At 33.8% G+C, this 25453-nt stretch overlaps 2 protein-coding genes across 2 annotated transcripts; one reads left to right on the top strand and one right to left on the bottom strand.

Annotated features, from left to right (window-relative positions):
* Positions 1-3650: 3650 nt before the first annotated feature.
* LOC111054443 lies at positions 3651-9465 on the bottom strand. Its single transcript, XM_039431611.1, has 2 exons — positions 9007-9465; positions 3651-4628 (listed from the first exon to the last, which is right to left on the bottom strand). Exons 1-2 carry the CDS (start codon positions 9137-9139, stop codon positions 3979-3981), a joined length of 783 nt encoding a protein of 260 aa, XP_039287545.1. The 5' UTR covers positions 9140-9465; the 3' UTR covers positions 3651-3978.
* Positions 9466-17530: 8065 nt separating this feature from the next.
* Positions 17531-22717, top strand: LOC111056065. The gene is made up of 3 exons (XM_039431500.1): positions 17531-17803; positions 17840-17894; positions 22082-22717. The coding sequence occupies exons 1-3, from the start codon at positions 17762-17764 to the stop codon at positions 22693-22695; spliced, it is 711 nt and encodes a 236-aa protein (XP_039287434.1). The 5' UTR covers positions 17531-17761; the 3' UTR covers positions 22696-22717.
* Positions 22718-25453: the final 2736 nt, after the last annotated feature.

Here is a 25453-nt window from a genome sequence, read left to right as displayed (position 1 = left end):
AAATAGTAACTAGATGCTGTTAGTGTAGAATAGTAGTACATAGTATATTAACAAATATTGTAGCAAACATAGTATATCATTCTAAATCGAATTCATAGTATATCTATTTGTAATTGATGATGTGTTTGTTTTTTGAAGTGTGAATAAATTGTTATTTTGATGAGTGATAGTAGCTTAACCTAGATTTTGATTTGGACTGTAGTATAAATTTGAAAAGGGACAGTTTTGGGCATAAGCCTGTTGTGCCTCCTCATATGACTGTAGAAATAATAGTACGACTGAGAAAATGAATAAATAAAGAAAATCTATAAATTCAATCTTTTGTTACAAATTTTCTATGCTTTTACACTCCAGAGCGGAGCTCGTTCCCCGATATTTATTATAATACATCTAATTCTCACACACTTTCCTATTCTTACTTTACCAACCTTTTTCATTTTTCTTTTCGTCTTCCCTGTTCCTCCTCCTCACTATATTTGTCCACATCCTTCCGGTCAGCGTTCATTCACGTGTTCCATTCATAGTGGAAGATATTTATTACACATTATGTTAATAAACAAAACTGAACCGGTTTAAATCCGGGTCCAAGGTAGTCGATCTGAAGAAATAGATATAGTCTGCTGTCTAAACGGAAAATATACCTAATATCTCTACTAAAGCTACACTAAACTATGGAAATATTATATACATGTCACACAGTCACTGGATCTTAGCTTGTTGAAACTGTATGTCACTGTTGACTGTTCTGATATCAGATCAAATTTCCTACCTCTTCCACTATTTGGTAGAGAGTTAGTGGGGAGGATATTTTTAATATTCTTTCCGAAGAATGGACATTGATATGTCCAAAGCTCCGCCAATTTATGTAGATGCATAACAATTTAATTATTATCTATAGTTATATTACAAATTGCTTTTTCATATCATATACAGTTCAATAATTATTTTCTTAGTCTATATTATGTAAATTCATCCATAATTTTGCTGTATTGTAAGCTATTGTATATAAGTGTATAAGCCAGTATATATTGTAATCTACATAAATAAAGTACTCAATCAATCAAACCCAACTTCTCCGATTATCTAAATTTCTGGTCAAAATTTCACTAACAATCCACTGGTTTTATGATTTTACAATGTCCCTAAAGGTGAGCATGTGTTAAGTTGTTCCATTATCGTTCAAGTAGCAAGGTTTCCAATTCAATGAATGAAAATTCTTTGAAGAGTTGAACATGTTTTTCCCTCCATTTAAAAGGGAAGAGATAGGCTAATTTTAAAGAAAGGTCAAGAATAATTCCATGTTTTCAAGTTTTAAGTTACAGTCTTTTAATTTTATTCTTTTCAGGGTTAAATCCATTCAAATTCTAAATTTTGGTGTGTATATTTCTGGACTCTAAGTTCTATTTGAATTGATAATGTGAATAAGCAACTGAGCCCTCAACCTAATTTTTGAACATACTTCTATCAAAATTCGGAAAGGGTACAGTTTTGGGCTAGGCCTGTTGGTCCTTTTTTGATCATGTATATGATTGAATGTAAAATAAATATATAAATAATCAGTGAATATTTTTACAGAGTTGCCAGAAAAGCATGCATTTGAAATAAACATTGAACATACTTCTTGTTTTTCACAGTGGAATGTGTTATTTTTGGTTCTTTGCACAACATTTTTGTATTTTGATTCTCACATCCAACTCATGAATATCATACATTGATTGAATTAGCAGTCCTCTCCCATACATAAAAAGAAAAAACAAACAGATAATACACTCCAGAATCATGCGCAGTCGCAAACTACTGAATAGACGTACGGTACTGCTTACTGTAATTTTTCATACCATCCTATATAAAAATGGGTTTTTGCTAATAAAACCATGCTTCGGGTTGTGAAAGTTCGTAATACGAACGTTACTTTCCGACATAAACAAATACTAAATGGCACAAATCAATAATTTCACTTATCACTGACAAAAATAAGCGTAAAACTCTCCAATTCTATGTTTCTGTGCCGTGGGAATTGTTTATTAATAGTTTTCCAGGAAAACGGTACGGTAGCGATTCCTGGAAGGGTGGAGTCAGTAGAGCATTTGTAAAGGGTTGATTGCGAGGGGGGTTTGTCAGGGGTCCGTTCCCCCCCCCCTGGTTGGTGGGGGTTCCAGCGTATCGATCTGAGGTGTGTCTCCTGGGGGGGGGGGGAGGTTTCCAGGGGGAAGAGGCACTCGAATTTGGAAGGGGGATAAGGGAACTAGGGCAGCCCGAAAATCCGCACTCTCTTGTCTCACATACTCTCTCTCTCTCTCTCTCTCTCTCTTGTCTCTCTCTCTCTCTCTCTCTCTCTTGTCACTCTCTCTCTCTCTTTTGACAACTCCTACTTCTCTTTCCAAACGTGTCAGAGAATAGGAGAACTTTCCTTTACTGCAAATTAAATTCAATTTTCAACAAGAGCTGGAGACTTGTTTATTTTCTGAAAGTTCAAAGAGTGGATTAAATCTATGAGGTAACTAAAGTTTCAAACAGACACCAAAGTGTTGGAAATGTTTTCGCGGAATTCCAACACATGATATGAGTGGAGAGAAAATTCTACTTTCAGGATCTGAATCTGAATATTCTATCAATTTCTATCGATTGAGTATCCTACATGTAACTTCACTCACCTTTCTGTGTTGTTGTGGTAGACATCCATTTTGAATGAGAACGACTTTATATTGTCAAACCCGCTAATCACAGATTCAATGTTCAATTCGCCTATGCGACAATTCAATACAACAATACGGGATACTAGTTTTGGATGTTACACCATTATCGAACTCTTCAACTCTAAGAAACTGAAAGCTTGGAAATCAAGCTGCAGAGTTTCAGAAATTGGCTATGGCTATTGACCAATGAAGGTTGAGTTCTACTGTCATTGGCTGAGACAAGACACGCCTAAGAATTCCAAATTTCAATTGATTTGAAATTCTAAGAATTCAATTAGTTGGAACATGAATAAAGTGGAGAAAAATCTGTCCCTTAATACTTATTATGCTTTGACTTGAAGTCAAAATATAAATTCTAACTATTTCAATTTTTAGATGATGAAAAAACTACCTCTTAGGCTAGTTACACACACATCGATTTTTGGTCGTACGATATTTTGCCGTCACTATGAATTCTATCAGATTAAACGGAACTGGCAAACATCATATGTTTGAAATCATCTGTTCAATCTAATAGAATTATAAGCGTATGTCAAAGCACATTATGACTAATTATAGACATAAGCAAGCAGGCATGTCCAATTTTAGGAAATACTGTATATGAAAAATAATAATATTGATCAATGTCCACTACACATAATTTATACACAATTATAACAATTATTTATTCATTTTGATCGTGAAAATACATTTGATTGCAATCTATGATTGACAGATTTTAGCATTGGACCACACTCAACATGGATAGAAATTAACATCACTGCACTTCAGATTGCTAAAAAAAAAATCAAAATCAATTGTCTGTTTGACAGCAACCAAACTGAGATCAAACTGAGATGTGATCAAAAGCTATATTACCATAGCCACCTCTAATACATCGCAGTGTAGCAGTGTAGGCCTAGAATCTAATACATGATTGGTGGAAAAGATAAAATTTTTTTTTTAATTTTTAAAAAATCTTTTTCAGCAATTATGTATTAGATTCTAGGCCTACACTGCGACGTTGCAATATCGTAGGCCGCGGCCTTGTATTAGAGGTGGCTATGATATTACATATATAATCTCAATAATAAGCTGATTTGTTGATAACTTAGGAGATCGCTTCGACTTGACTCTGGGAATAATTTTTATAATAATTGAGGTAACAACTTAAATTTCACTTTGGAATCAAGTTTATTGACATGGAATACCTTAGAGTACAGTAAAGTGGCTTCCATATTCAGTCTTGACTTTGGAAATAATTTTAATAATCAAGGTCATCTATCTCACTTCGGAATCAAGATTATGACCGTGGAATACCTTTGAAGTCCAGTAAGGTGGCTTCCATATTTGTGACCGCGTTAAATATTTGATTACGCACAGTATGCTGAGCTGCAGGAGGCATTTTGATGGTAGTTTCGTACATAGATATAAAAAAATGATAGAGAGGATCTTTCGGCAATGTAGAGTCTCTCCTTTCCTCCACTTTTCTGACTGCTATGGGCGGCACTTCCACCTCCTCCTCCTCCTGTTCCTCCATCTGTTGCTTCAACATGGATGTGATGTCATGTTGGTTCTTTGAGGTTTTACGAGGTTTGAGCTTCCTCTTCTTCGAGGTGCTGGTGATCAGAGCAGAGTTGTCGCCTAAGGATAACGTGGAATGTCCAGCGATGTCTTCCTCACCCATCAGGTCTTGGAGGTCGATCTCGGTGGGTCCATCTTCGAAATTGTTGTGAGCCATTTGAGAGTTGTCGTTGTCGCTGTCATCCTGGTAACTGCTGGTGTCTCGTCGTCTGCTGTTCATGTAGGGAAGCAGGAAGGCCATTTCACTCTGGTGTTTCCAGGTTTTCAGGGACTCGGGGGCCACCCCACTGCGGATCATGTTCTTCTGTCTGCGGAGTGCATCCCTGAACGAATGTCTCAGTTTCTCCCATATTGTTTTCACAGCGGCTCCTGCAACAGAGAGATTAAACACTATATTTCATATATAGCTTTTTTGTATTTTGTTTTTGGCAAATAGAATTCATTCATTCATTCATTCAATACCATTGACAAACAATAGCACAAGTAGATATCCCATCGTGTAGGGCGTTTATGTTGCAATTTTCAATGTTAAGGCTGTGCAAAGGCTAGAAATAAACTTTCTACTGGTGATATTTTTCGAAGTTTTTCGATTTGTATATATCATCAAGCTATCAAAATAAAAAAGTTTTCTCAGGAAAACATTTTTTCCGATCATTACTTTTTCAGATATGAGCGCCTAAGGTTTAAATTTTTGGGACAGAACATTTCAAATTTGGCTAGAGATAAATCCATGATATTTGGAAGATTGATTCTTCATGGTATTGTTGATCTAGTAAAACAAAAATTTTCTGGAAAAAACAATTTTTGAGAAAGTTATCCAATTTACTAAAAATGACCAAAAATAACTTTTTGTTGTTATTTTTGGACATTTTTGGTAAATTGAATAACTTTATTAAAAATGGACATTTTTAGAAAATTTTTGTTTTAATAGATCAACAAATACCATAAATCAATCATCTCTGAATCTCATGGATTTATCTCTAACCAAATTTGAAATGTTCTGTCCCAAAAATTTGAACTTTAGGCGCGATAGCTTGATGATATACAAATCGAAAAACTTTGAAAAATATCACCAATAGAAAGTTTACTTTTAGCCTTTGCACAGCCCTAACTCAAGCCGATAGTCCTATTAGTTATATTGGTGAAACTGTGTGACGCTGGTAGTCTCTCATATTGTGCCGTTCTTACACTCTTGCCCCGCCAAAACAGTAAAAATCGACAGTAATCGACAATAATCGGTTTGAGTTAACAGTGAAAGTTGCGATATAAACGCCCTATACCATGGGATATCTACTTACGCTATTGTTTCTCTATGATAATACTATGTAAAACATATAGTGAAATAAGACCACACATACATTGTCAAATTCTACAGTTTTATTTGGTAAAGGCCATGGTTTCGTGGACCTACAGGTCACATTAACAAGCTGACTAAAGTTGAAAGGTTTAGTTAGCTTGGAAATGTAACATGTGTGGTCACGAAACCATGGTCCTGTACCAAATAAAACTGTAAAATTTGACCATAAATGTGTGTTTTTATTTCATTATGAAACGGTTTTACAACATTGAAAGTGACTCAGTCGAATTAAAAAATATATAGATTATTCTGTAATAGCTTTTCTACTGGAGAATATTCCTTATTTTGAGAGAGCCCTTCAGTTGTATTGATATATGTATAGGACATAATATTGAAGACTCAAAGATAATGTGCTGTACAATGTACTAATCCTTATTCTGGAGAATAATTTGTACTAATACTTAAGGAAAACAGAGAAATTGACCACTGTATTTTTGACCAGCGAAGTGAGGTCTAAGATTCAAGTCGACGGTTTGACATTTCTCTTAATGTTTGAATGTTTAAATGTTTATATGTTGCGCATTTTCGGCGAAACGCGGTAACAGATTTTCAAGAAAATTTGACAGGTATGTTCCTTTTTTAATTGCGCGTCGACGTATATACAAGGTTTTTGGAAATTTTGCATTTCAAGGATACTATAAAAGGAAAAAGGATCTTCCTTCATATACCAATATTAGAGTAAAAATCAGACTATAGAATTATTCATCATAAATCAGCTGACAAGTGATTACACAGATGTGTGGAGAAGCCAGTCTATTACTGTATTTCCATAAGGTCTATAGTTTCAATCAGGTACTTGTGGATGAGAATACTGCGTGAGTTCTACTGTTCACTGAACTACTAGTATATAATATTATGTAAAAAATGTAGATTATTCTGCAATAGTTCTTGTACTGGAGAATAATCCTTACTTCGAGAGAACCCCCAAGTTGTATTAGTACATTGTATAGAACCATTATATTGAAGTCAATAATGTGCAACCCAACCACTAAAATATTGACAGCTGAAAAACTTCATCCTATTTTTTGCTCGATCAGTGAGTGCGACAAGAAACACTAACCAATAGTGGAAATAAATAAATAAATATCAGAGTTGATATCAGCGAGTTTCATGTCTACATTTAATACTCTTTGGTTATTATCGATACTCAGTTTATTCAAACTCATAATATCACTAGTAGTTCTGTGAACAGTAGACCGCACGCAGTATTCTCATCCACAAGTACCTGATTGAAACTATAGACCTTATGGAAATACAGTAATAGACTGGCTTCTCCACGTATCTGTGTAATCACTTGTCAGCTGATTTATGATGAATAATTCCATAGTCTGATTTTGAATCTAATATTGGCGTATGAAGGAGGCCCCTTTTCCCTTTAATATTATCCTTTAAATGCAAAATTTCCAAAACCCTTGTATATACGTCGACGCGCAATTACAAAAGGAACATACCTGTCAAATCTCATGAAAATCTATTACCGCGTTTCGCCGTAAATGCGCAACATATAAACATTCAAACATTTAAACATTAAGAGAAATTTAATGCCAAACCGTCGACTTGAATCTTAGACCTCACTTCGCTCGGTCAATAAAAATATTCTTAATTAGTGTGAAAATTGAAGGAATCCAAACAAAGAGAGAAAGAGACATAACAGTGAGTTGACATCAATAATTGGTCTGAGGATCCGACCATAAACAAACTACAAACTTCAGAGTAGTTGAGATTCACTTCAATCTGGCAGTACTCCTCATCAATAACATCGATGCTTTCCAATCATCCAATGCTGACAGCTTGAATATCTCACTATGAAAACTCATTTAATTAAACAAGCTTGAATCATAGATGAAGGATAAGTAAGGTTATCATTATTCTTGTCTCTGTACTATATTATTCTTGTTACTATATATTCTTGTTGGATTCTGCTTGAATCCTCAAGTAGATCGTAATTCAATTTGTTACGAGAACTAGTAACTCAATGGTAATTGAATAGTACCTAGGCCTACATAATGACATTGTGCATTCAATAACAATGAATAATCAATAATTTGATGGTGTAATAATCAATAATGAAGTCTATGATTATGAATTTATGTCATATAGGTGTTTAAATACAAAGTTAATAATATTATCAAGAAATTTAACCACACTAAATTTAATATATTACTACTACACCCAACGTTAGTAGACTGTCTACCAACTTTGTACTACACCTGCTCTAGAACATGGGTTTCAGATAGTTGAGTAGGTTAATTTCCAAAAAAAAATCAATTTATTTATATTTGTAGTATTTTTCACGTATTGTATTTTTGAATATTATATACATTTTATTGATTAGAGTGCTTATTTATATAATAATGAAAATAAAATTTATTATTATAATATTGATAACAATTATCCTTGAACTTATATTTCTATCCTGGATTTTATTTGGACTGTGATTTTAATGAACTTATATTTACTTAAACTTAATTGAATAAAAACACAAATATGTTGTCAAATTCTATACTGTTTTATTTAGTACACGACCAAGGTTTCGTGACCACACCGGTCACATTTTCAAGTCGACTGAAAATTTATTCAATTATGGAACGGTTCTACAATATTGACAATGACTCAGTCGAATTTTTATTTAAACTTACTTATATTTTTGAACTTATATATTGGATTATAATTATTTTGACTGTACATTTTTGTAATGTTTATAGAACATTTTCATAACCTTATTTGGACTATTTTTATCAAAATTAGGAAAAGAAACAGTTTTGGGTTTATCCTGTTGATTCTCTCCCAATCATTAATATTTGATATTGTTATTATATTTTGTGTGGTTTTAAGAGTATTTTATGTGATATTTGTTATTAATATTTATTTATTATTATTTATTTATTAGATAGAGCGAACAATACAATAGTCGGAAAAGAAAAAAACAGGCTATTGCCCAAAACTTCTTCAATTTCCTGATTTTGTCACAAATCGTCCAAATATTATGTAGGTTATGTTCACTTCAATTTCAACACCAAATCTTCAATCTGAAACTATGAATCAGAATAAAACAAAGAATTTCAAATTTAGATAGATTGATAATGAAACTTCCGTTAAAACAAAAACCAAACTTCAAATATTCACAAAATATAGAATAAAATCACTTAAATTTTGAGCTCGAAAATATCACTTAATATTGACAATATTAAATTTAATCTATTATAATTGTTATTTAGCTACCGACACCTATTTTTTCCCCTCTTTTATTTAAAAAAATTGAGTCGATATCTTCAAAAATAGTTGAGATACAAATGTGACGTAATTAGTAACGTTAACCTAAATGAATAAACATAGAATGATGAAACTTGCAGTCTCCATGATTAAATTTCATATTTATTGTAAACTCACCATTGGCCAAACCAACTTCAACGGCAATTTCATCCCATAGCTGAGTTTTCACCTTAATATTCAAATAGTCACGGTCATTGGGGTCGTATAGGACAGATTTCTTGCGCACCGCTCTAATGACTCTGTCATCCATCACTGGAAAACTAAAAACTGCGCGACGCTCCACAATAAACACTCACTTCGGTCACCAACCGAAAACTGCGGAGCAAACTGCTTCTAGCGTGAGCAGTTCACGAAACGTTATGCGCTTGCGCAGTGGCGTGAAAAGAGCCACTGCGTCACCTGCGACTGCGTTTCTGTGTGAACAGCGCGCCTACGTCACTCGTCACACAAAGGCCTGCGTTCGTGTAAATGGTGCGTTCACACATGCCGAACCAAACCTCGAACCGAGCATTCCGTCTACATTGCGCCGTTCAACGAACCGCATGGCGAATTCGCAAAATCATATGATAGAAATTCAAAAGAGGACATCTGTTCTGTTATTGCTTTCTACCTGATTCCACTTGACCTCAACAATATTGTTTTGATCATTTATAAATATGATATTCAATAATAATGATAATTAGAATAATATAATAATAATTTTTTATAATTAATGAATATATGTTTATTTTTACAAACTCTGTACCGTATAATAATAATATGGTGAATGCGAATCAGCTGCATGAAAGAAATTATCTCAAAAACATCTGTTTACATAGTTTTCATTTATTCATAGACAATAGATACAAAGCAGGAAAAAACAACAGGCTTTCGCCCAAATCTGCTTTAGACCTTAATTTGGAATACACAGTCTAGAGGTTATGTAAATGTTAACTTTATTCATACACTATTTTGAGTCCAAAAAATATATGTACTACAATAATTTTGAATTTATCAGATTAATTAATTTCGAAATACAAATCCAAACAAAAATCTTCCTTCACTATCACAAAAAATTATTAAAAATTTCACTCAAATCCACAAATTATAAAACTTTTGAAACTTCGGTTTCCCTATTGATTTCTACCTTCACGGTAGGCCTATTGATGCCTATGGTAGGCCCATAGGCCTATCTTCACGTGGTATGGTTTATTCATTTTCAGCTTGAACAGTTTTTTGAGACAAAGTGCTACAAATAAACGCCTACAGTTTTTTTTTTCAAATGTTGAAATGAGGGTATTTTGGCAAGCTGAACAAAAAATGAAGTCCCATCCACCTTTTCGATATTTCTTCAAAATATAAAAAATGAGTTTTCTGGGTTGTCAAAACTCCCCCTAAAAGGAAAACTATTCAACTTATCCTATCTTTTGGTAAAATAACAAAGGCTTCCGCGTTGAATAACATGTTTCTTGCAAACAATAATCGAACTATTTGTGAATATAGATACGACCTACACTGTAAATTTATATAATTTTCTTAATTAAATTTATAGTAATTAGTGTGTTTATTTCAGTTAGCTTATGGGTAGTTGGTGAAATTCATTATCAATCGGATAAATAAAATCATATAAACGAGTTGTTTATAGATCATTAGATAATGATCAATTTTATGATGATGCCTACTTGAGCCCTTTGTCCTGTTGTAGTGAAAGATAATAATGATAAGGAAAGATCAATATAAACGAGTTATTTATTAATTTATATGAAGAGATCTTGATACTGATAAATTCTATTTTATAAAAATGAATGAAATTCGTAAATGTCGCAGAAATAGGAAATGGGAAGGGGTGATTATGATGAGATAGATGAACATTTTATTCAATTTCGATTTTATCGGATCTCTCTCTCTCTCTTGGGTTAACAGCCGTAGGGCTGGTTGGCAGCAGCTCTCCATGCTTTTCTGTCGTCCGCTTTCCGCTTCAGCTCGTAGTATGATCCACATCTCATATCCCGTAGCAATTGTTTCATATACTCCAGCCTAGGTCTTCCTCTCATATTCCTTCCCTCAACCATTCCCTCCATTATCCTTGTCAGTAGAGTGTCATGTCTGATGATGTGGCCAATCAGCTGTGCTCTTCTTTGCTTGATCCACTTCAAGAAGTTCCGGTTCTCTCCCACTCTTTCAAAAACCTGCTCATTTGTAATCATATCTCTCCAACTGATCTTCATCATTCTTCTGTAGCACCATGCCTCGAATGCAGCCAATCTTCTTTCCTCTCTCACCCCCATTGTCCACGCCTCACTTCCATATGTTGCAGTACTCCATACATACGTTTTCAACATGTTTTTTCTTACGTCGAGACTTATGTTTTTTGAGGTGAATAGATTTTTCTTCTTATTGAAGGCAATCTTAGCCTGGGCAATTCTGCTGGCAATGTCCTTGCAGCTTCTTCCATCACTTGTGATTTTGCTACCCAGGTAATTGAACTCCTTCACTTCATTTACTACCTCATTCCTTAGCTTTACTGCTGAGCTGTTCTCCCCTGTCCTGCAACATATTAGCACTTTGGTCTTTCGGATGTTTATTTTCAATCTAAACTCTTCCTCCATTATTCTGTCCATTTCATTCAGTGTTTTCTGTAGTTCCTCTTCACTTTCTGCCATTACTGCTATATCATCCGCAAAACGAAGCATATCTACCGTTTCCCCATGAATTTTCACTCCTGTACAAACTTTTCTCTCACTCTGTCGATTGCCTTTTGAATATACACATTGAACAAGTATGGGGATAGCGCGCATCCTTGTCGTACCCCTTTTTGAATGTGTGCAGATTCCTCTTCATTTCCACTCCTAATAACTCCAATTTCTTGTTTATAGATGTTGTAGATCAGTCTTCGGTCTCTGTAGTCTATCCCAATTTGGCGAAGAATGTTGAATAGGATGTTCCAACTTACATTGTCAAATGCTTTTTCAATGTCAATAAAGGCTATGCATGTGCGTTTCCCTATCTTCATCTGCTTCTCTATCACCTGTCTCAGCGCCAGAATTGCTTCTCTTGTCCCTACACCCTTTCTAAAGCCAAACTGATCTTCAGACAATTGTTCATCAATTCGTTTTTCTATTCTCCTGAGGATAATTCTGGTAACTATTTTCGATGCATGACTCACTAAGCTCAGCGTACGGTACTCTTCACATGATCTTGCATTTGATTTCTTTGGTATAGGTACTATAATACACTTTACAAAATCGTCAGGTAACTCTCCAGTCATATATATACTATTTACAAGATTATACAGTGCTCTCTTTAACATTCCACCAGACTTTTTCAAGAGCTCTCCTTGTATATCATCTATTCCTGGTGCCTTCCTTTCTTTTAGGTTTCTTATCGGATCATCATGATCTAATTTTTTACTGGTCACCGATATTTTTAGGTGGGCTCCTAACCACAAAGGAGTGGTTCCGATTCCCATAACTCTGTAGTTGGCAGTCCACATGAAGACACACTTACACGGAAGAACTTAGAGAACGGTTTTCATCTAATTCAACTTATATAAACTTGGATAATAAAAAGCGATAAGATATCGCCATAGAGAAACAATAGCGTAAGTAGATATCCCATGGTATAGGGCGTTTATGTTGCAACTTTTACTGTTATCTCAAGCCGATTACTATCGATTATTGTCGATTTTTACTGTTTAAATCGGGTAAGAGTGTATGAACGGCACAATATGAGAGACTACCAGCGTCATAAAGCTTCACAGGAAAGAACTACGTGGACTATCGGCTTGGGATAACAGTAAAAGTTGCGACATAAACGCCCTATACCATGGGATATCTATTTATGCTATTGTTTCTCTATGATATCGCTCAGATTGCTGTCAACTACTTACCGAATTAGAAATAGGAGACCAACTGGGAGTCCGGTCTTACTAGAGACTAGACTTCCAATATCAAACTATCGACGGATAAACTAAAAAAACTTCAATAGTGTAACTGAGAAGTATAATTCAGTAATATTAATTGCATAAAAAAGATTATTGTTGGGGTAGTAGGGTTTATTCGAAACTTTTATTACATTAATTCAAAAGTTGGAAACTAGCCTGGCAATTTGGAGCCAAACATATTTACAATAAACTAGTAGTTCTGTGAACAGTAGACCTCACGCAGTATTCTCATCCACAAGTATCAGATGTCAACTGTTTAACAAACTCAGTTCACGTTTGAATTTGTATTCCATATGATTCATCCAGTTCCATGATGATCTTTCTATCTGATGAAAATTAATTTTTTAGAATCAAAAATATTATAATTTCTCCAGCATTATTTAGTTCATTTGTTTATTTTTATTCACCTATTAAATTAGTTTTTTCGAATGTGAGAATCTTGATACTGATGGGCACGCATAATAATACCATGACTGCAAAACAAAATATTGAAACCAAAGACCTTAAAGCTGCGATTAGACCAAATTTATAAAAAAAATGTCAACTCAATCCTTTCAGATTATATTAGATTGAACATAACTTATCATACACATGATGAACATATGTGTTTGTCAACTTCCGTTCAATTTAATAGAATCTATACGGATTAAAAGTTATAACCATTTTGTTAATAACTTTGGTGTAAACCCAGCTTAAAGATGCATACCTCTTTAATGTCTTTGATTGAAACTATAGACCTTATACAAATACAGTGATAGACTGACTTCTCCACACATCTGTGTAATCACTTGTCAGCTGATTTATGATGAATAATTCTATAGTCTTATTTTTACTTTCCTTGCCCTATTACCATAGGTAAGGAAAGTATTGCTTTCCGAAAAAAATTAAGGTACCCCAATTTCTAAATTTCTATACGTTTCAGGGTCCCCTGAATCCAAAAAAGTGGTTTTTGGGTATTGGTCTGTATGTGTGTGTGTGTGTGTGTGGGTATGAGTGTATGTGCGTCTGTGTACACGATATCTCATCTCCCAATCAACAGAATCACTTTAATTTTGGAACGTAAGCTCCTTACAATATAAGGATCCGACACGAACAATTTCGATCAAATGCGATTCAAGATGGCGGCTAAAATGGCGAAAATGTTGTCAAAAACAGTGTTTTTCGCGATTTTCTCGAAAACGGCTCCAACGATTTTGATTAAAGTTGAACCTAAAATAGTCATCGATATGCTCTATCAACTGCAACAAGTCCTATATCTTAAAAATTTCAGGAGCTCCGCCCCATCTATGCAAAGTTTGATTATAGATTCTCAATTATCAGGCTTCAGATACAATTTAAACAAAAAAATTTGAGTGGAAAAGATTGAGCATGAGAATATCTACAATTAATGTTCTGTAACATTTTCACCTAAAATTAAAAATAAGCTCGAAATTCGAGAAAATGTGATTATCCAATTGCAAACTGTTGGCAACTGTTGATTCTATTAAATGATTCACTATGAAGAGATAGCAGATCTTGTGTGTCCCAACGTTATTGCCCTGTCACCAGCTGGCTCGAATCTTTGAATAGTAGACTTGAGATGCGCGGGAACACTAGCGTCAGGTGATCAATTTTCATAACGGCAAGGAAAGTTGTGTGAGTGCGCCACACCAGATTTTTACTCTAATATTGGCGTATGAAGGAGGCTCCTTCTTCCTTTTATATTATCCTTGAAATGCAAAATTTCAAAAACCTTGTATATACGTCGACGCGCAATTTAAAAAGGAACATACAGTGTACCTGTCAAATTTCTTGAAAATCTATTATCGCGTTTCGCCGTAAATGCGCAACATATAAACATTTAAACATTAAGAGAAATGCCAAACCGTCGACTTGAATCTTAGACCTCACTTCGCTCGATCCTGGAACAACAAGAAATCCTGGAAGACTCCAGTAGCAGTTCCAGTAGCTTTGTTTCTCAGGCTCATAAACAGTTCTTTATTAGTTAATCTGAACTCTATTGGTTAAACTTTATTGATTAGTTTTACTCCTATTAGTTAAACAATACTAATCCAACTTTGAATTTATAAAAACACTTTTGAAGTGGAAACATTTATCAGAATATATTCACAACACAATAAATACACAACAACCGGGAGTCCGGTCTCACAAGGTGTCAAACTATCAAACGATAAACCGAAAAACTTCAATAAATACCAATAATTACTTGTAATGACCTACATGAAGGTTCCTGACTCCTTTTATTTTGTCATAATTAACCGCCTAAAAAACTTGTAATGAGCTTGTTCTCTGTGAGAACATTTTTATGGCTCTCCTAGATTCTAGGAATCATCATGTAGCTCCAAAGAATTTTCATCCAGCAAAACACCAAAGAAGTTGCAACTTTTCTGCACGTCGTGGTGACTGCTCATGAGAACCAAAGAACTGGATTTCCATTCTGCAATTCTGCACAGGCCAATGACACGGCTGGATCTTCTTCACTCCCACTCTCTCTCATTCTATTTCACTCTCTTACATTTTTTTTATACATTCTGCATCACCATTCGCTTCTCACTCTTCATCACCAATTATTCATCCACCCTCTCTCTTCATCACATTGGTTCATAGCGATAGTTAGACTCACTTTATACTGACAGAATTTCTTATCAATGCTTTCCATTCAACCATAAAGGAAGTAAATAATATACTTATTTATATTAAAAGTTACATATTTATAATTAATTTATTTATATTAATACTTTTTTAAATGATATATTATTTTTTATTTATATTATAGTATAATATCGGGGCACCGAGCTTCGCTCGTTATTTTTATTTATAGATAGACAGAACACAATTTATTCTCTAAAATGATCGTGTTTATATTTCACAGTTGGCTATATGTCATCTTATGAATTTCGGGGATGCGATATTTTGATTTTTCACATACTCACTCGCTCACTCACTTTTTTACTATCCACAGACGATGAAAGTCACAGCTGTTTCAGCCAAGGATGAATTATGCTTTTAATGTCGTTCTGCAAGTTTCCCAAGGATGAGACCTAGTGCAATCGAATTTTCATATCATAAACCTACTATGTTCCAAATTTCGTGAAAATCGTTAGAGCCGTTTTTGAGATCCGTAGAACATAAATAACCAGATATAAAAATAATTATATAGAAAGATAAAGAGATTGCTCGCTTAATATAATAATATCGGGGCACCGAGCTTCGCTCGTTATTTTTATTTTTATTGATAAACAGAACACAATTCTCTAAAATGATCGTGTTCATATTTCACAGCTGGCTATATGTCATCTTATGAATTTCGGGGATGCGATATTTTGATTTTTCACATACTCACTTTTTTACTATCCACAGCTGTTTCAGCCAAGGATGAATTATCCTTTTAATGTCGTTCAGCAAGTTTTCCCAAGGATGAGACCTAGTGCAATCGAATCTTTATAATTATCATAAACCTACTATGTTCCAAATTTCGTGAAAATCGTTAGAGCCGTTTTCGAGATCCGTTAAACATAACTAACCAGATATAAAAATAGCCAGATATAAAAATAACCAGGTATAGAAATAACCAGATATAAAAATAACCAGATATATAAATACAGAAATTACTCGCTTAATATAATAGGATAGGATATTGAATATATTTATTTAATCTGTGATTCAACTAATAGTGACTGATGAGTGTCAATATTTTCAAAACTTTAGTGAGATCCACTTCAAACAGTCAGCATAGCTTATACATTTTAAATCATTTATATCTAGAGAGTATCTATAGCTACTCATTGTACGCTGAGGATGTGGCTCAGCGTCCGACAAGCAACAAAATCGTGATTACTGTTGTAAAAGTGTAAGCCAACAACACAGTTTATTTAATCATTCATAATTACAAAACACACAGAAAAGTATATCATAGGCTTTCACCTAAAACGGTTCCAATTCTTATTATTATTAAACGAAAATCAAAATTAAATGCTGTAATTCACCCCGAAGACTTCTGCTACTGGAAATATTGACAACAGGATAAACAGCTGGATGGAATTTCGATGAGCGCTACTATTCAGAAATTATTTGTCAGCCCGGGAATCGAACCCAGTACCTCCTAATTGCCGGTCAGGAATGCTTACCCTTACACCAAACTGACAATCTATGGATAGAGATTGCCAGTTCCAATTCTAATTTATACAAGAGTTCAAATGTGGCTAGGTTATGTGCCACTTCTAAATTCTTCTATTACACACTCAATTTATAATTAATATCAACAGTTCAAGTAGGATTGATTGATTGATTGAGTACTTTATTTATGTAGATTACAATATATACTGGCTTATACACTTATATACAATAGCTTACAATACAGCAACGTTATAGATGAATTTACATAATATAGACTAAGAAAATAACTATTGAACTGTATATGATATGAAAAAGCAAAAGGAGAAGACATACATTTTATTAATGATTCTCATTCAACTGACCACTGACAGGAAGTGTATGTCACAATAGGGTAGAAGTTTCAGATGCTGTCAGCAATCCATATCAATAATATCAAGGCTTTCTGTTCAACCGACACTGACAGATTCAAGTGAATCTTACAAGACAGATGTGTCAGCATGCCTCATGAATAACATCAATGGTTCCCATTCATCCAATACTGACAGTATTAAGAGAATTTCACAGTAGAGTGAGGTGAGCCGTCCACTGGAACCGATTTCGTCCGAACTAGCATCGGCCGAAAACTACCGAACTCGTCCGAACGATCCCCCAACAAAGAAAGGAACAGATGCTCGTCCATTGCTCCCTTGCAACAGCTTCATACGGCAGTGCACGGCCGATCAATTTTTCGAACTAACTTGTCTAGCTTAGACAACAACTAGTGTTCCTAACCTAAAATTGTTTCACAGTCTTGTTAGTTTTTTTGAAGTTGTTCTGTTTTATAAAGCTGTAACTATGGACAATGAAAAGTTGATAAGTTTGGTTCAAGAGCATGTTCCATTGTGGGATATACGAGACAAAAGATATAATCGTCGTGATGTTCAGAGGAATCTGTGGACAAAGATTGCTGAACAGATAGGATCTGAAGGTGAGATTATAGGCTAGTAATGAATAACTAATTTAGTGGATATTTTGTTTATTCAATTTTCAAAATCTCAATATAATTATTGTTTATGAAAATTTTTTGTGGCTGTGATAGTAGTTAATTCAATAATTAAAGTATGATTGATAATAAGATAGAAAAACAAATTCATTCAACAAAATCATTGTTTATGAAATTTTTTTGTGGCTATGATAGTAGTTAATTCAATAATTAAAGTATGATTGATAATAAGATAGAAAAACAAATTGAGAAGAAGAAAGTGAAAATCAACAAGGCAATATTAAAAATGAAAGAAAATTTTTTAGCATACCTAAAGCTGCGTTTACACCAAAGTTAACAAAATGTTTATTTTTCCGTCCTTATAGATTCTATTAGATTGAACGGAACTTGACAAACACATCATGTTCATCATGTGTATGATAAGTTATGTTCAATCTAATAGAATCTATAAGGACGGAGAAATGAACATTTTGTTAATAACCTTGGTGTAAACGCGGCTTTATAGTGCAACATCGAACAATGGTAATAGAAAAACATTTCCAAAAACTAAATCCAACCCAAGTTTTATAATAGAACTTTCAGTATGTTAGAAAGGTTCTCAAAGATAAACGATCAACATAGGCAGGTAACATCAACGTTAGTAGACAGAATAGTCCACGTTATAATGGCAGTGTGTGATTTACAATGGTGTTGCTATCCTTGTCTATCGTCCAACAAAGCAGATGGCGCTATCTCTTTCACGCATTGCGATGTTGCCACATCGTTTATGAAAAATGTAGAGATTCAATTAATTGACAAAATATTTAATCTAAATCATGAAAATTTATCATTACATCTTTAAAAAATATATTTTCTTGGCAAATAAAATATGATTGAATATTTTCAACAATAATGAACAGTTAAATTCATCAGATATACCAGTATCAGCTGTTTGGGTGGCAAGGCTGAGATCTGGCAACCCTTTTCTCCTACACTGCCATTATAACGTGGAACTATTGTCTGTCTACTAACTTTGAGGTAACATAGGCCTACACACAGAAACCGGAATATACAAAATCAAATGCAGTGATTGTGAAAAATTCTATATTGAACAGACACGTCTAAGAATTTTTAGTAATTATTCAATAAACATGGATATATGGGCACTGAAATCTAGGAATTATACAACACAAAATAACTGAATGAAGATTAAATTTATGCACACATGAGTACAGTAATACTACGGGAAGGATACTATGTTTTTTTATAATCAATTTATGTAAAATTCGAATACAATATTGTTCATGATAAATTTTGGTGGCTATGTTAGCTTTTTAATTAATTCATACAAATTCAAATACAATCATTGTCAATGAAAAATTTATTAAATTTGTCTCTAATGGTGTATGCCACATTGACACCCCTATTTTCAACAATGGTTGCAAAACGAATAAACGATATTGTGTTGGTGTTGGGGCTGCAACTAATGAAGGTAAATGGCGTGTCCTTTCTTTGTCAATAGTAATGTTATGTAGCAAACATATGGATTTAATGAAAAAAAACTTCACTCACATGGGCTACTTTTAAAAGTATTATTTTAACGTTTTTTATTTTCCTTGCCCTATTACCATAGGTAAGGAAAGTATTGCTTTCCGAAAAAAATTAAGGTACCCCAATTTCTAAATTTCTATACGTTTCAAGGTCCCCTGAGTCCAAAAAAGTGGTTTTTGGGTATTGGTCTGTATGTGTGTATGAGTGTATGTGCGTCTGTTTACACGATATCTCATCTCCCAATTAACGGAATGACTTGAAATTTGGAGCGTAAGGTCCTTTCAATATAAGGATCCGACAGGAACAATTTTGATCAAATGCGATTCAAGATGGCGGCTAAAATGGCGAAAATGTTGTCAAAAACAGGTTTTTTCGCGATTTTCTCGAGAACGGCTCCAACGATTTCGATTAAAGTTATACCTGAAATTGTCATCGATAAGCTCTATCAACTGCCACAAGTCCCATATATGTAAAAATTTCAGGAGCTCCGCCCCATCCATGCAAAGTTTGATTTTAGATTCTCAATTATCAGGCTTCAGATACAATTTTAACAAAAAATTTCGAGTGGAAAAGATTGAGCATCAGAATCTCTACAATTAATGTTCAGTAACATTTTCACCTAAAATTGAAAATAAGCTCGACATTCGAGAAAATGTGATTATCCAATTGCAAACTGTTGGCAACTGTTAATTCTATTAAATGATTCACTATGAAGAGATATCAGACCTCGTGTGTCTCCAGCGTTATTGCCCTTTCACCAGCTGGCTCAAATCTTTGAATAGTACACTTGAGATGCGCGGGAACACTAGCGTCACGTGATCAATTTCCATAACGGCAAGGAAATTTGTGTGAGTGCGCCACACCAGATTTTTTTTAGTACTTGAAGGATTTAATGCTTGTCAGCATCGTCAACAGTAACCTCTACAGCTTTGTGTAATATTCTCCATTTGTTGGTAATAATACCAAAAGTCCATTCTACTACTTGTCATGCTTGTGACAACCGGCAGTTTAATTTTGCTTCTGCTGGCCCTGATGTCGTCTCAGGGTATGGCCCTGATTTCGTAGGGTCTTATAGGGTATGCCTCGTCTCCAAGAACCAGAATACGTGAGGAACTGATATGTTAGTTCCAGGTAGGAAAGAGCACGGTATTTGGATGAAAATACCTTCTATATACCGTGGGAAATAGGTCCTTTCTACGTCTAAGAAGCCTGTTTCAAGTTTTTGGTAAAGTTTTGAATTCTTCAAAAATCCCTCCATCACTCTCTTTCCCGTGAGCACCAACGTCAATGGCCAAAAACTTGTAGTCTGGCCCAGCAACCCCTTGTAAAACTATTGAAAAGTACTGCTTATAGCTCCTGTACATGGTGCCAGAATGATCTGCCTACGATTATGTTTACTATCAATGCAATTGACACAGTTGGGAAATTTCCACCTGTCCAAAACTTTCGAGCAATACCGTTTATATCACATTCTTCAGGAGTACACAGGTGAACAGTCTGTAGATTATCCCCAAATTGCAGTACATACTTCCTTGACATTTGAATGAAAAAGACTAAGAAATTGTCAAAAAGTACTGATTTATTGATAATTAGAAAGACCGGTTTCGGTTATTACACCATTGTCAATCTCTGATAAACTAAAACTAAATACAAGAGCAGCAGAATCCTTGAATCCTTGACAATTCGTCCCACTGTCACATCAGAAATTCTGAACGAATACCCCAGTGTTTTAAATGAAGAACCAGTTGCTAGGTATCTGAAAGCAATAAATAAAATGTGTTTTTCTAGATGAATATTGAATTTGAAAACGGGCACCATGCTACAGCTCAGTCAATAATAGTTATTTGTATATCTAGAGTGAAAAGTACAACTTTTTCTGCCTGTGGGAAAAAGTTTGAAGCCCGAGGCGAAGCCGAGAGCAACAATTTTCCTGAGGGAGAAAAAGTATTTTTCGCTCGTGATGTACACAACATTTTTCCTCATCTACATTTTTTTATAAAAACTGCAAATAAAATCATTTTAATAACTTACGTATTGGTGACAATGTTTCCCAACAACATAACCTAAAATCTAAAACCTAAAAACCGGTCGGCTGATTGGCACTGCCGATTGCGCTATCTATCGGCAAAAGTTGTAACAATTATATCAGCTGAGCGGCTACCAAAAATGGCTGACTCCAGATCACGTGTTTCAGATTTGAATTGCAGATCAAAAATATTTGTTGGCTGGTATTTTGAATTGAATAGATTTTTTTAAAAATTGTTTAAATTTTTATCATCTACTAATATTAAGAATATAATATCATACAAACATATATTTCATGAGTTGATCAAATTTCTTGTTGTGGTATTGAATTCAGTTGACTCAATGACACCTCTATTACGCTTTCTCATCTGAGCTTAGGACCTTTTAACCTATTACAGTGTAAGTTTTAAAATAGAGATGCTTCCCATGTAATTTAAATGGAGTCACTTTTCCTCCTTAGGGAGTTTTTCTGTTTTTTACTACCGAGAGCGAAAAAGTGACACTTTAGTATTATGTTTCAGGGAGTAAAGTAAGTACTTTAGACAGTAGGTGGAGGAAAAATGATATTGTGTTTCTATTTCAACAAATTAATAGTATTGTTTTTTTTTGTTTTTCAGTTGAGGCCGTGAAAAAAAGATGGCAAGGTCTCCGAGATTCGTTCAGAAAAGAGTTCAATAAATCCCATTCAGGGGAGTCAGGTGAGGCCACTTACAGTTCTTCATGGCCCTACTACAACCAAATGCTATTTTTGAAAGATGTGGTGTCACACAGAAAGCTACATGCCAAAAAACCACCTACTGCACATGAACATAAATTACAGCAAAAAGAATTATTAGTATCTGACAGCATTAGTGATGAGAGTGATTCATCCAACCAGCATGGTGTAGACCTTATTGAGAGTTCTTGTGATGTTTCTAATGACACAACTTATTTCCATCATTTACACCCAGTGGCTTCTGAAATGCAGCCTCCTCCAACATCCTCTACAACCAACCTCAAGAGGAAGCTTGAACGCTCATCAGAGGATCCTTTTCTTGAGATTGAAAAACAAAAAATGAAACTGCTTACAGAAAATTCATTACTGCAACAGAACCCGGACTTTTTGTTTCTGCAAAGCCTGCTTCCATATTTGATGAGGGTTCCTGAGCACAGGAAACTGGAAGTTAGAAATAAGATTCAAAGTGTTCTGATTGATGAACAATCTAGACATACGAGTCACATGTCAGATTAACTTCTCCTTCTCCGTCTTATTCATATAGCTCTACTTCCCCAGCTTACAGTACTACCACAGTATACATACAGTACGGAAACTTGGCTAGTACCCTGACGCTAAAATCCGCCATCTTGTAAGGAAGCGCCGCATTGTAATAGTATTGATGGTAGGTTCGGATCACTTCAATGATCCGGATCAATTGATCTCGTTCACTGCTACGAGCCAATCAATTGCCATTCAGACCAGGATTAAAACTTCCCAAGGTCATTTGACGTGTTTAGTATTGGGGTCATGTAAAAAGCATTGGTTAGATAGGCGATTGATTACAAGTTTCCATTCTGTACCTATTCTGTGGTACTACTGCTTCCCCTGTTGGTCCACAGCATGGCAATCCTGCAACTGACTTTAATCGAGGAGCACAAATGCATTCTGTCAAAAATTTAAATTATTTTTCAAGAAAACATTTTAATATGTGAAGATATTTTCTTTTCATCAAATCAAATCAAATAAATTATTTCCATTCAATACACAGTTCACAAACAATTTTCTATTTTCAATAAAATTTATTCAAATTTTAATAATTTCAATAATTTTTATTTTCAATTCATCTTTAATAAATGTTTAAAATAGAATTACAGTACCCTTTTTTGAAACTAATGGAATAATTGATTAAAAATACAAATCATAACTAGTTCCAGTGATCCATACAATCTTCAGTTTAAAAAAAAATCCTATACTATTAAACGAGCAATTTCTGTTTATATGTTTTTATGTTTATATCTGTACTAGCCGTCAGGCTCGCTTCGCTCGCCATATCCGTCAAATGTTGTTAACTCGACTAATAATTATGAAAATAATTCTATTTATGAATGTTAAGTAAGAGTTCTATATTCAGGATTTAATAAAGAAAATGATTTAATAACTCACGGACTTTATTAAATTTGTGTCTCTTACATTCAATATATCTGGTTTTCTTATTTACAAATAAATGAATAATAAAGAAAATAGCGTTTGAATTCAAACAAAGGTATTCTTTCAATAAATTCACAATATTCGAAACTTTTCTCCATTAATAGTTAAAATAAATAAATAAATGATTGTTTATTTCCCAAAAAAACTAGAACTACTACGTATCAATTACAGCAAATATTAGATAGTTTACAATTACATACAATAGTTAGTTTCATAAATTCTTATAATGTGTCTTCTACATATGATGTGTGTTCTACATTCTTGAGAACAAATTAACGGTCGGCAGATTCGTTCGATCCAACGGCCGAACGGATCGGATCAATTGTTAATCCAACTCATAATTATTATGAAAATAATTTTATCTATGGACGTTAAGTAAGAGTTCTATATTCAGGATTTAATAGAGAAAATGATTTAATAACTCACGGACTTTATTTGTGTTTCTTACATTCAATATATCTGGTTTTCTCATTTACAAATACAGTACAATATATTTCCAGTAATGAATGTTAGGCAGATTTTCATAAAAACTTTAGTAATTTACATTTTCAATAATAAGGACACTTTTTTCAGAGAGATTCAACACAGTCATCTAACCAGAAACCAAACAATGTCACGTTTATTTAATCCTACTATTAGTATCAGTTTGCAAAGGCACAATTCATTTTACATTTCGCAATGGCTGTATAGAAACCTTCCTCCAGAAATAGTTGAGGCTGGGGCGGGCCGAGTCACTGTAGTGTTAAAGCACAGAATTTCTGAATGGTTAATGTATGTTGGATGGCAGGATGCAGAGAATTTAATCAAATCACCTTATGTTTGAAATTCAAATTTTAATCTGTTTTTCTTACCAAATACATTTTGCAAAGAGCGATTCCGGCTGTTCTGGTGTCATGAAAATAATAATTATTAATAAATTATAAAAATAGGTATTATTACAAGCCAATTGTCTAATTTTCTTCCAATGGATCTATCTTTTCTTCCTTCTCAAATTCAAATTGATTTTTTTTATATAATTAATCCTAAAAATATATTAAATATAATCTATTTTTATTTCATTTACCGTATGTATCTTATACTTATAGCCCAATATTTTTTATTGAACACAACCAATCTTAAGAACTGCTCCCACACACGGCCGTATAGTCTATGTGGGTTCTAATATCATTTTATAATTGTAATTGTGTTGTTAAAATTGTATGATACGTGAATAAAAAATAAATTGAATTGAAAAAAATTGAGTATATGAATAATAAATAAAATAACGTTTGAACTTAAACAAAAGGTTTCTTTCAATAAATTCACAATATTCAAAACTTTTCTCCATTAATAGCTAAAATGAATAAATAATTGAATGTTCATTTCCCAAAAAAACTAAAACTACTACATCAATTACAGAAAATATTAGGTAGTTTACAAATGGTTAGTTTAATAAATTTCTTATAATGTGTCTTCTACATGTTTTCTGTTTGGAAAAGTGCAAGGCTATATGCTAGTATAGATGTGTACAAAAATGTGTATTTTACAAAATATATTATTGAATTTAAATAGAAAGTTTCATTTTAAATTTCCATCAGGAGGTGACCTGTTTCAGTTTCACTCCACTTCTTTGCTAGTGTAGAAGTAGAAAAATGAGGGCTTTTGAACTACAGTCATTATTGACTCATATATCATTGAATTGATGCTTTTAATACCATTTCATTTCATTCTATCTTCACAATGAATTTTAAATTTTTTTAATGAAAACTTCGTGTGTTTTTTATGGTCAAAGCCTGTACATTAATACAGTATTGGGTATTGAACT

This window comes from Nilaparvata lugens, chromosome 6 (genome assembly GCF_014356525.2).
Source record: "Nilaparvata lugens isolate BPH chromosome 6, ASM1435652v1, whole genome shotgun sequence".
Taxonomy (NCBI): domain Eukaryota; kingdom Metazoa; phylum Arthropoda; class Insecta; order Hemiptera; family Delphacidae; genus Nilaparvata; species Nilaparvata lugens.
Note: the sequence above shows the minus strand (reverse complement) of the source record. Positions and strands in the feature narration are given on the sequence as shown.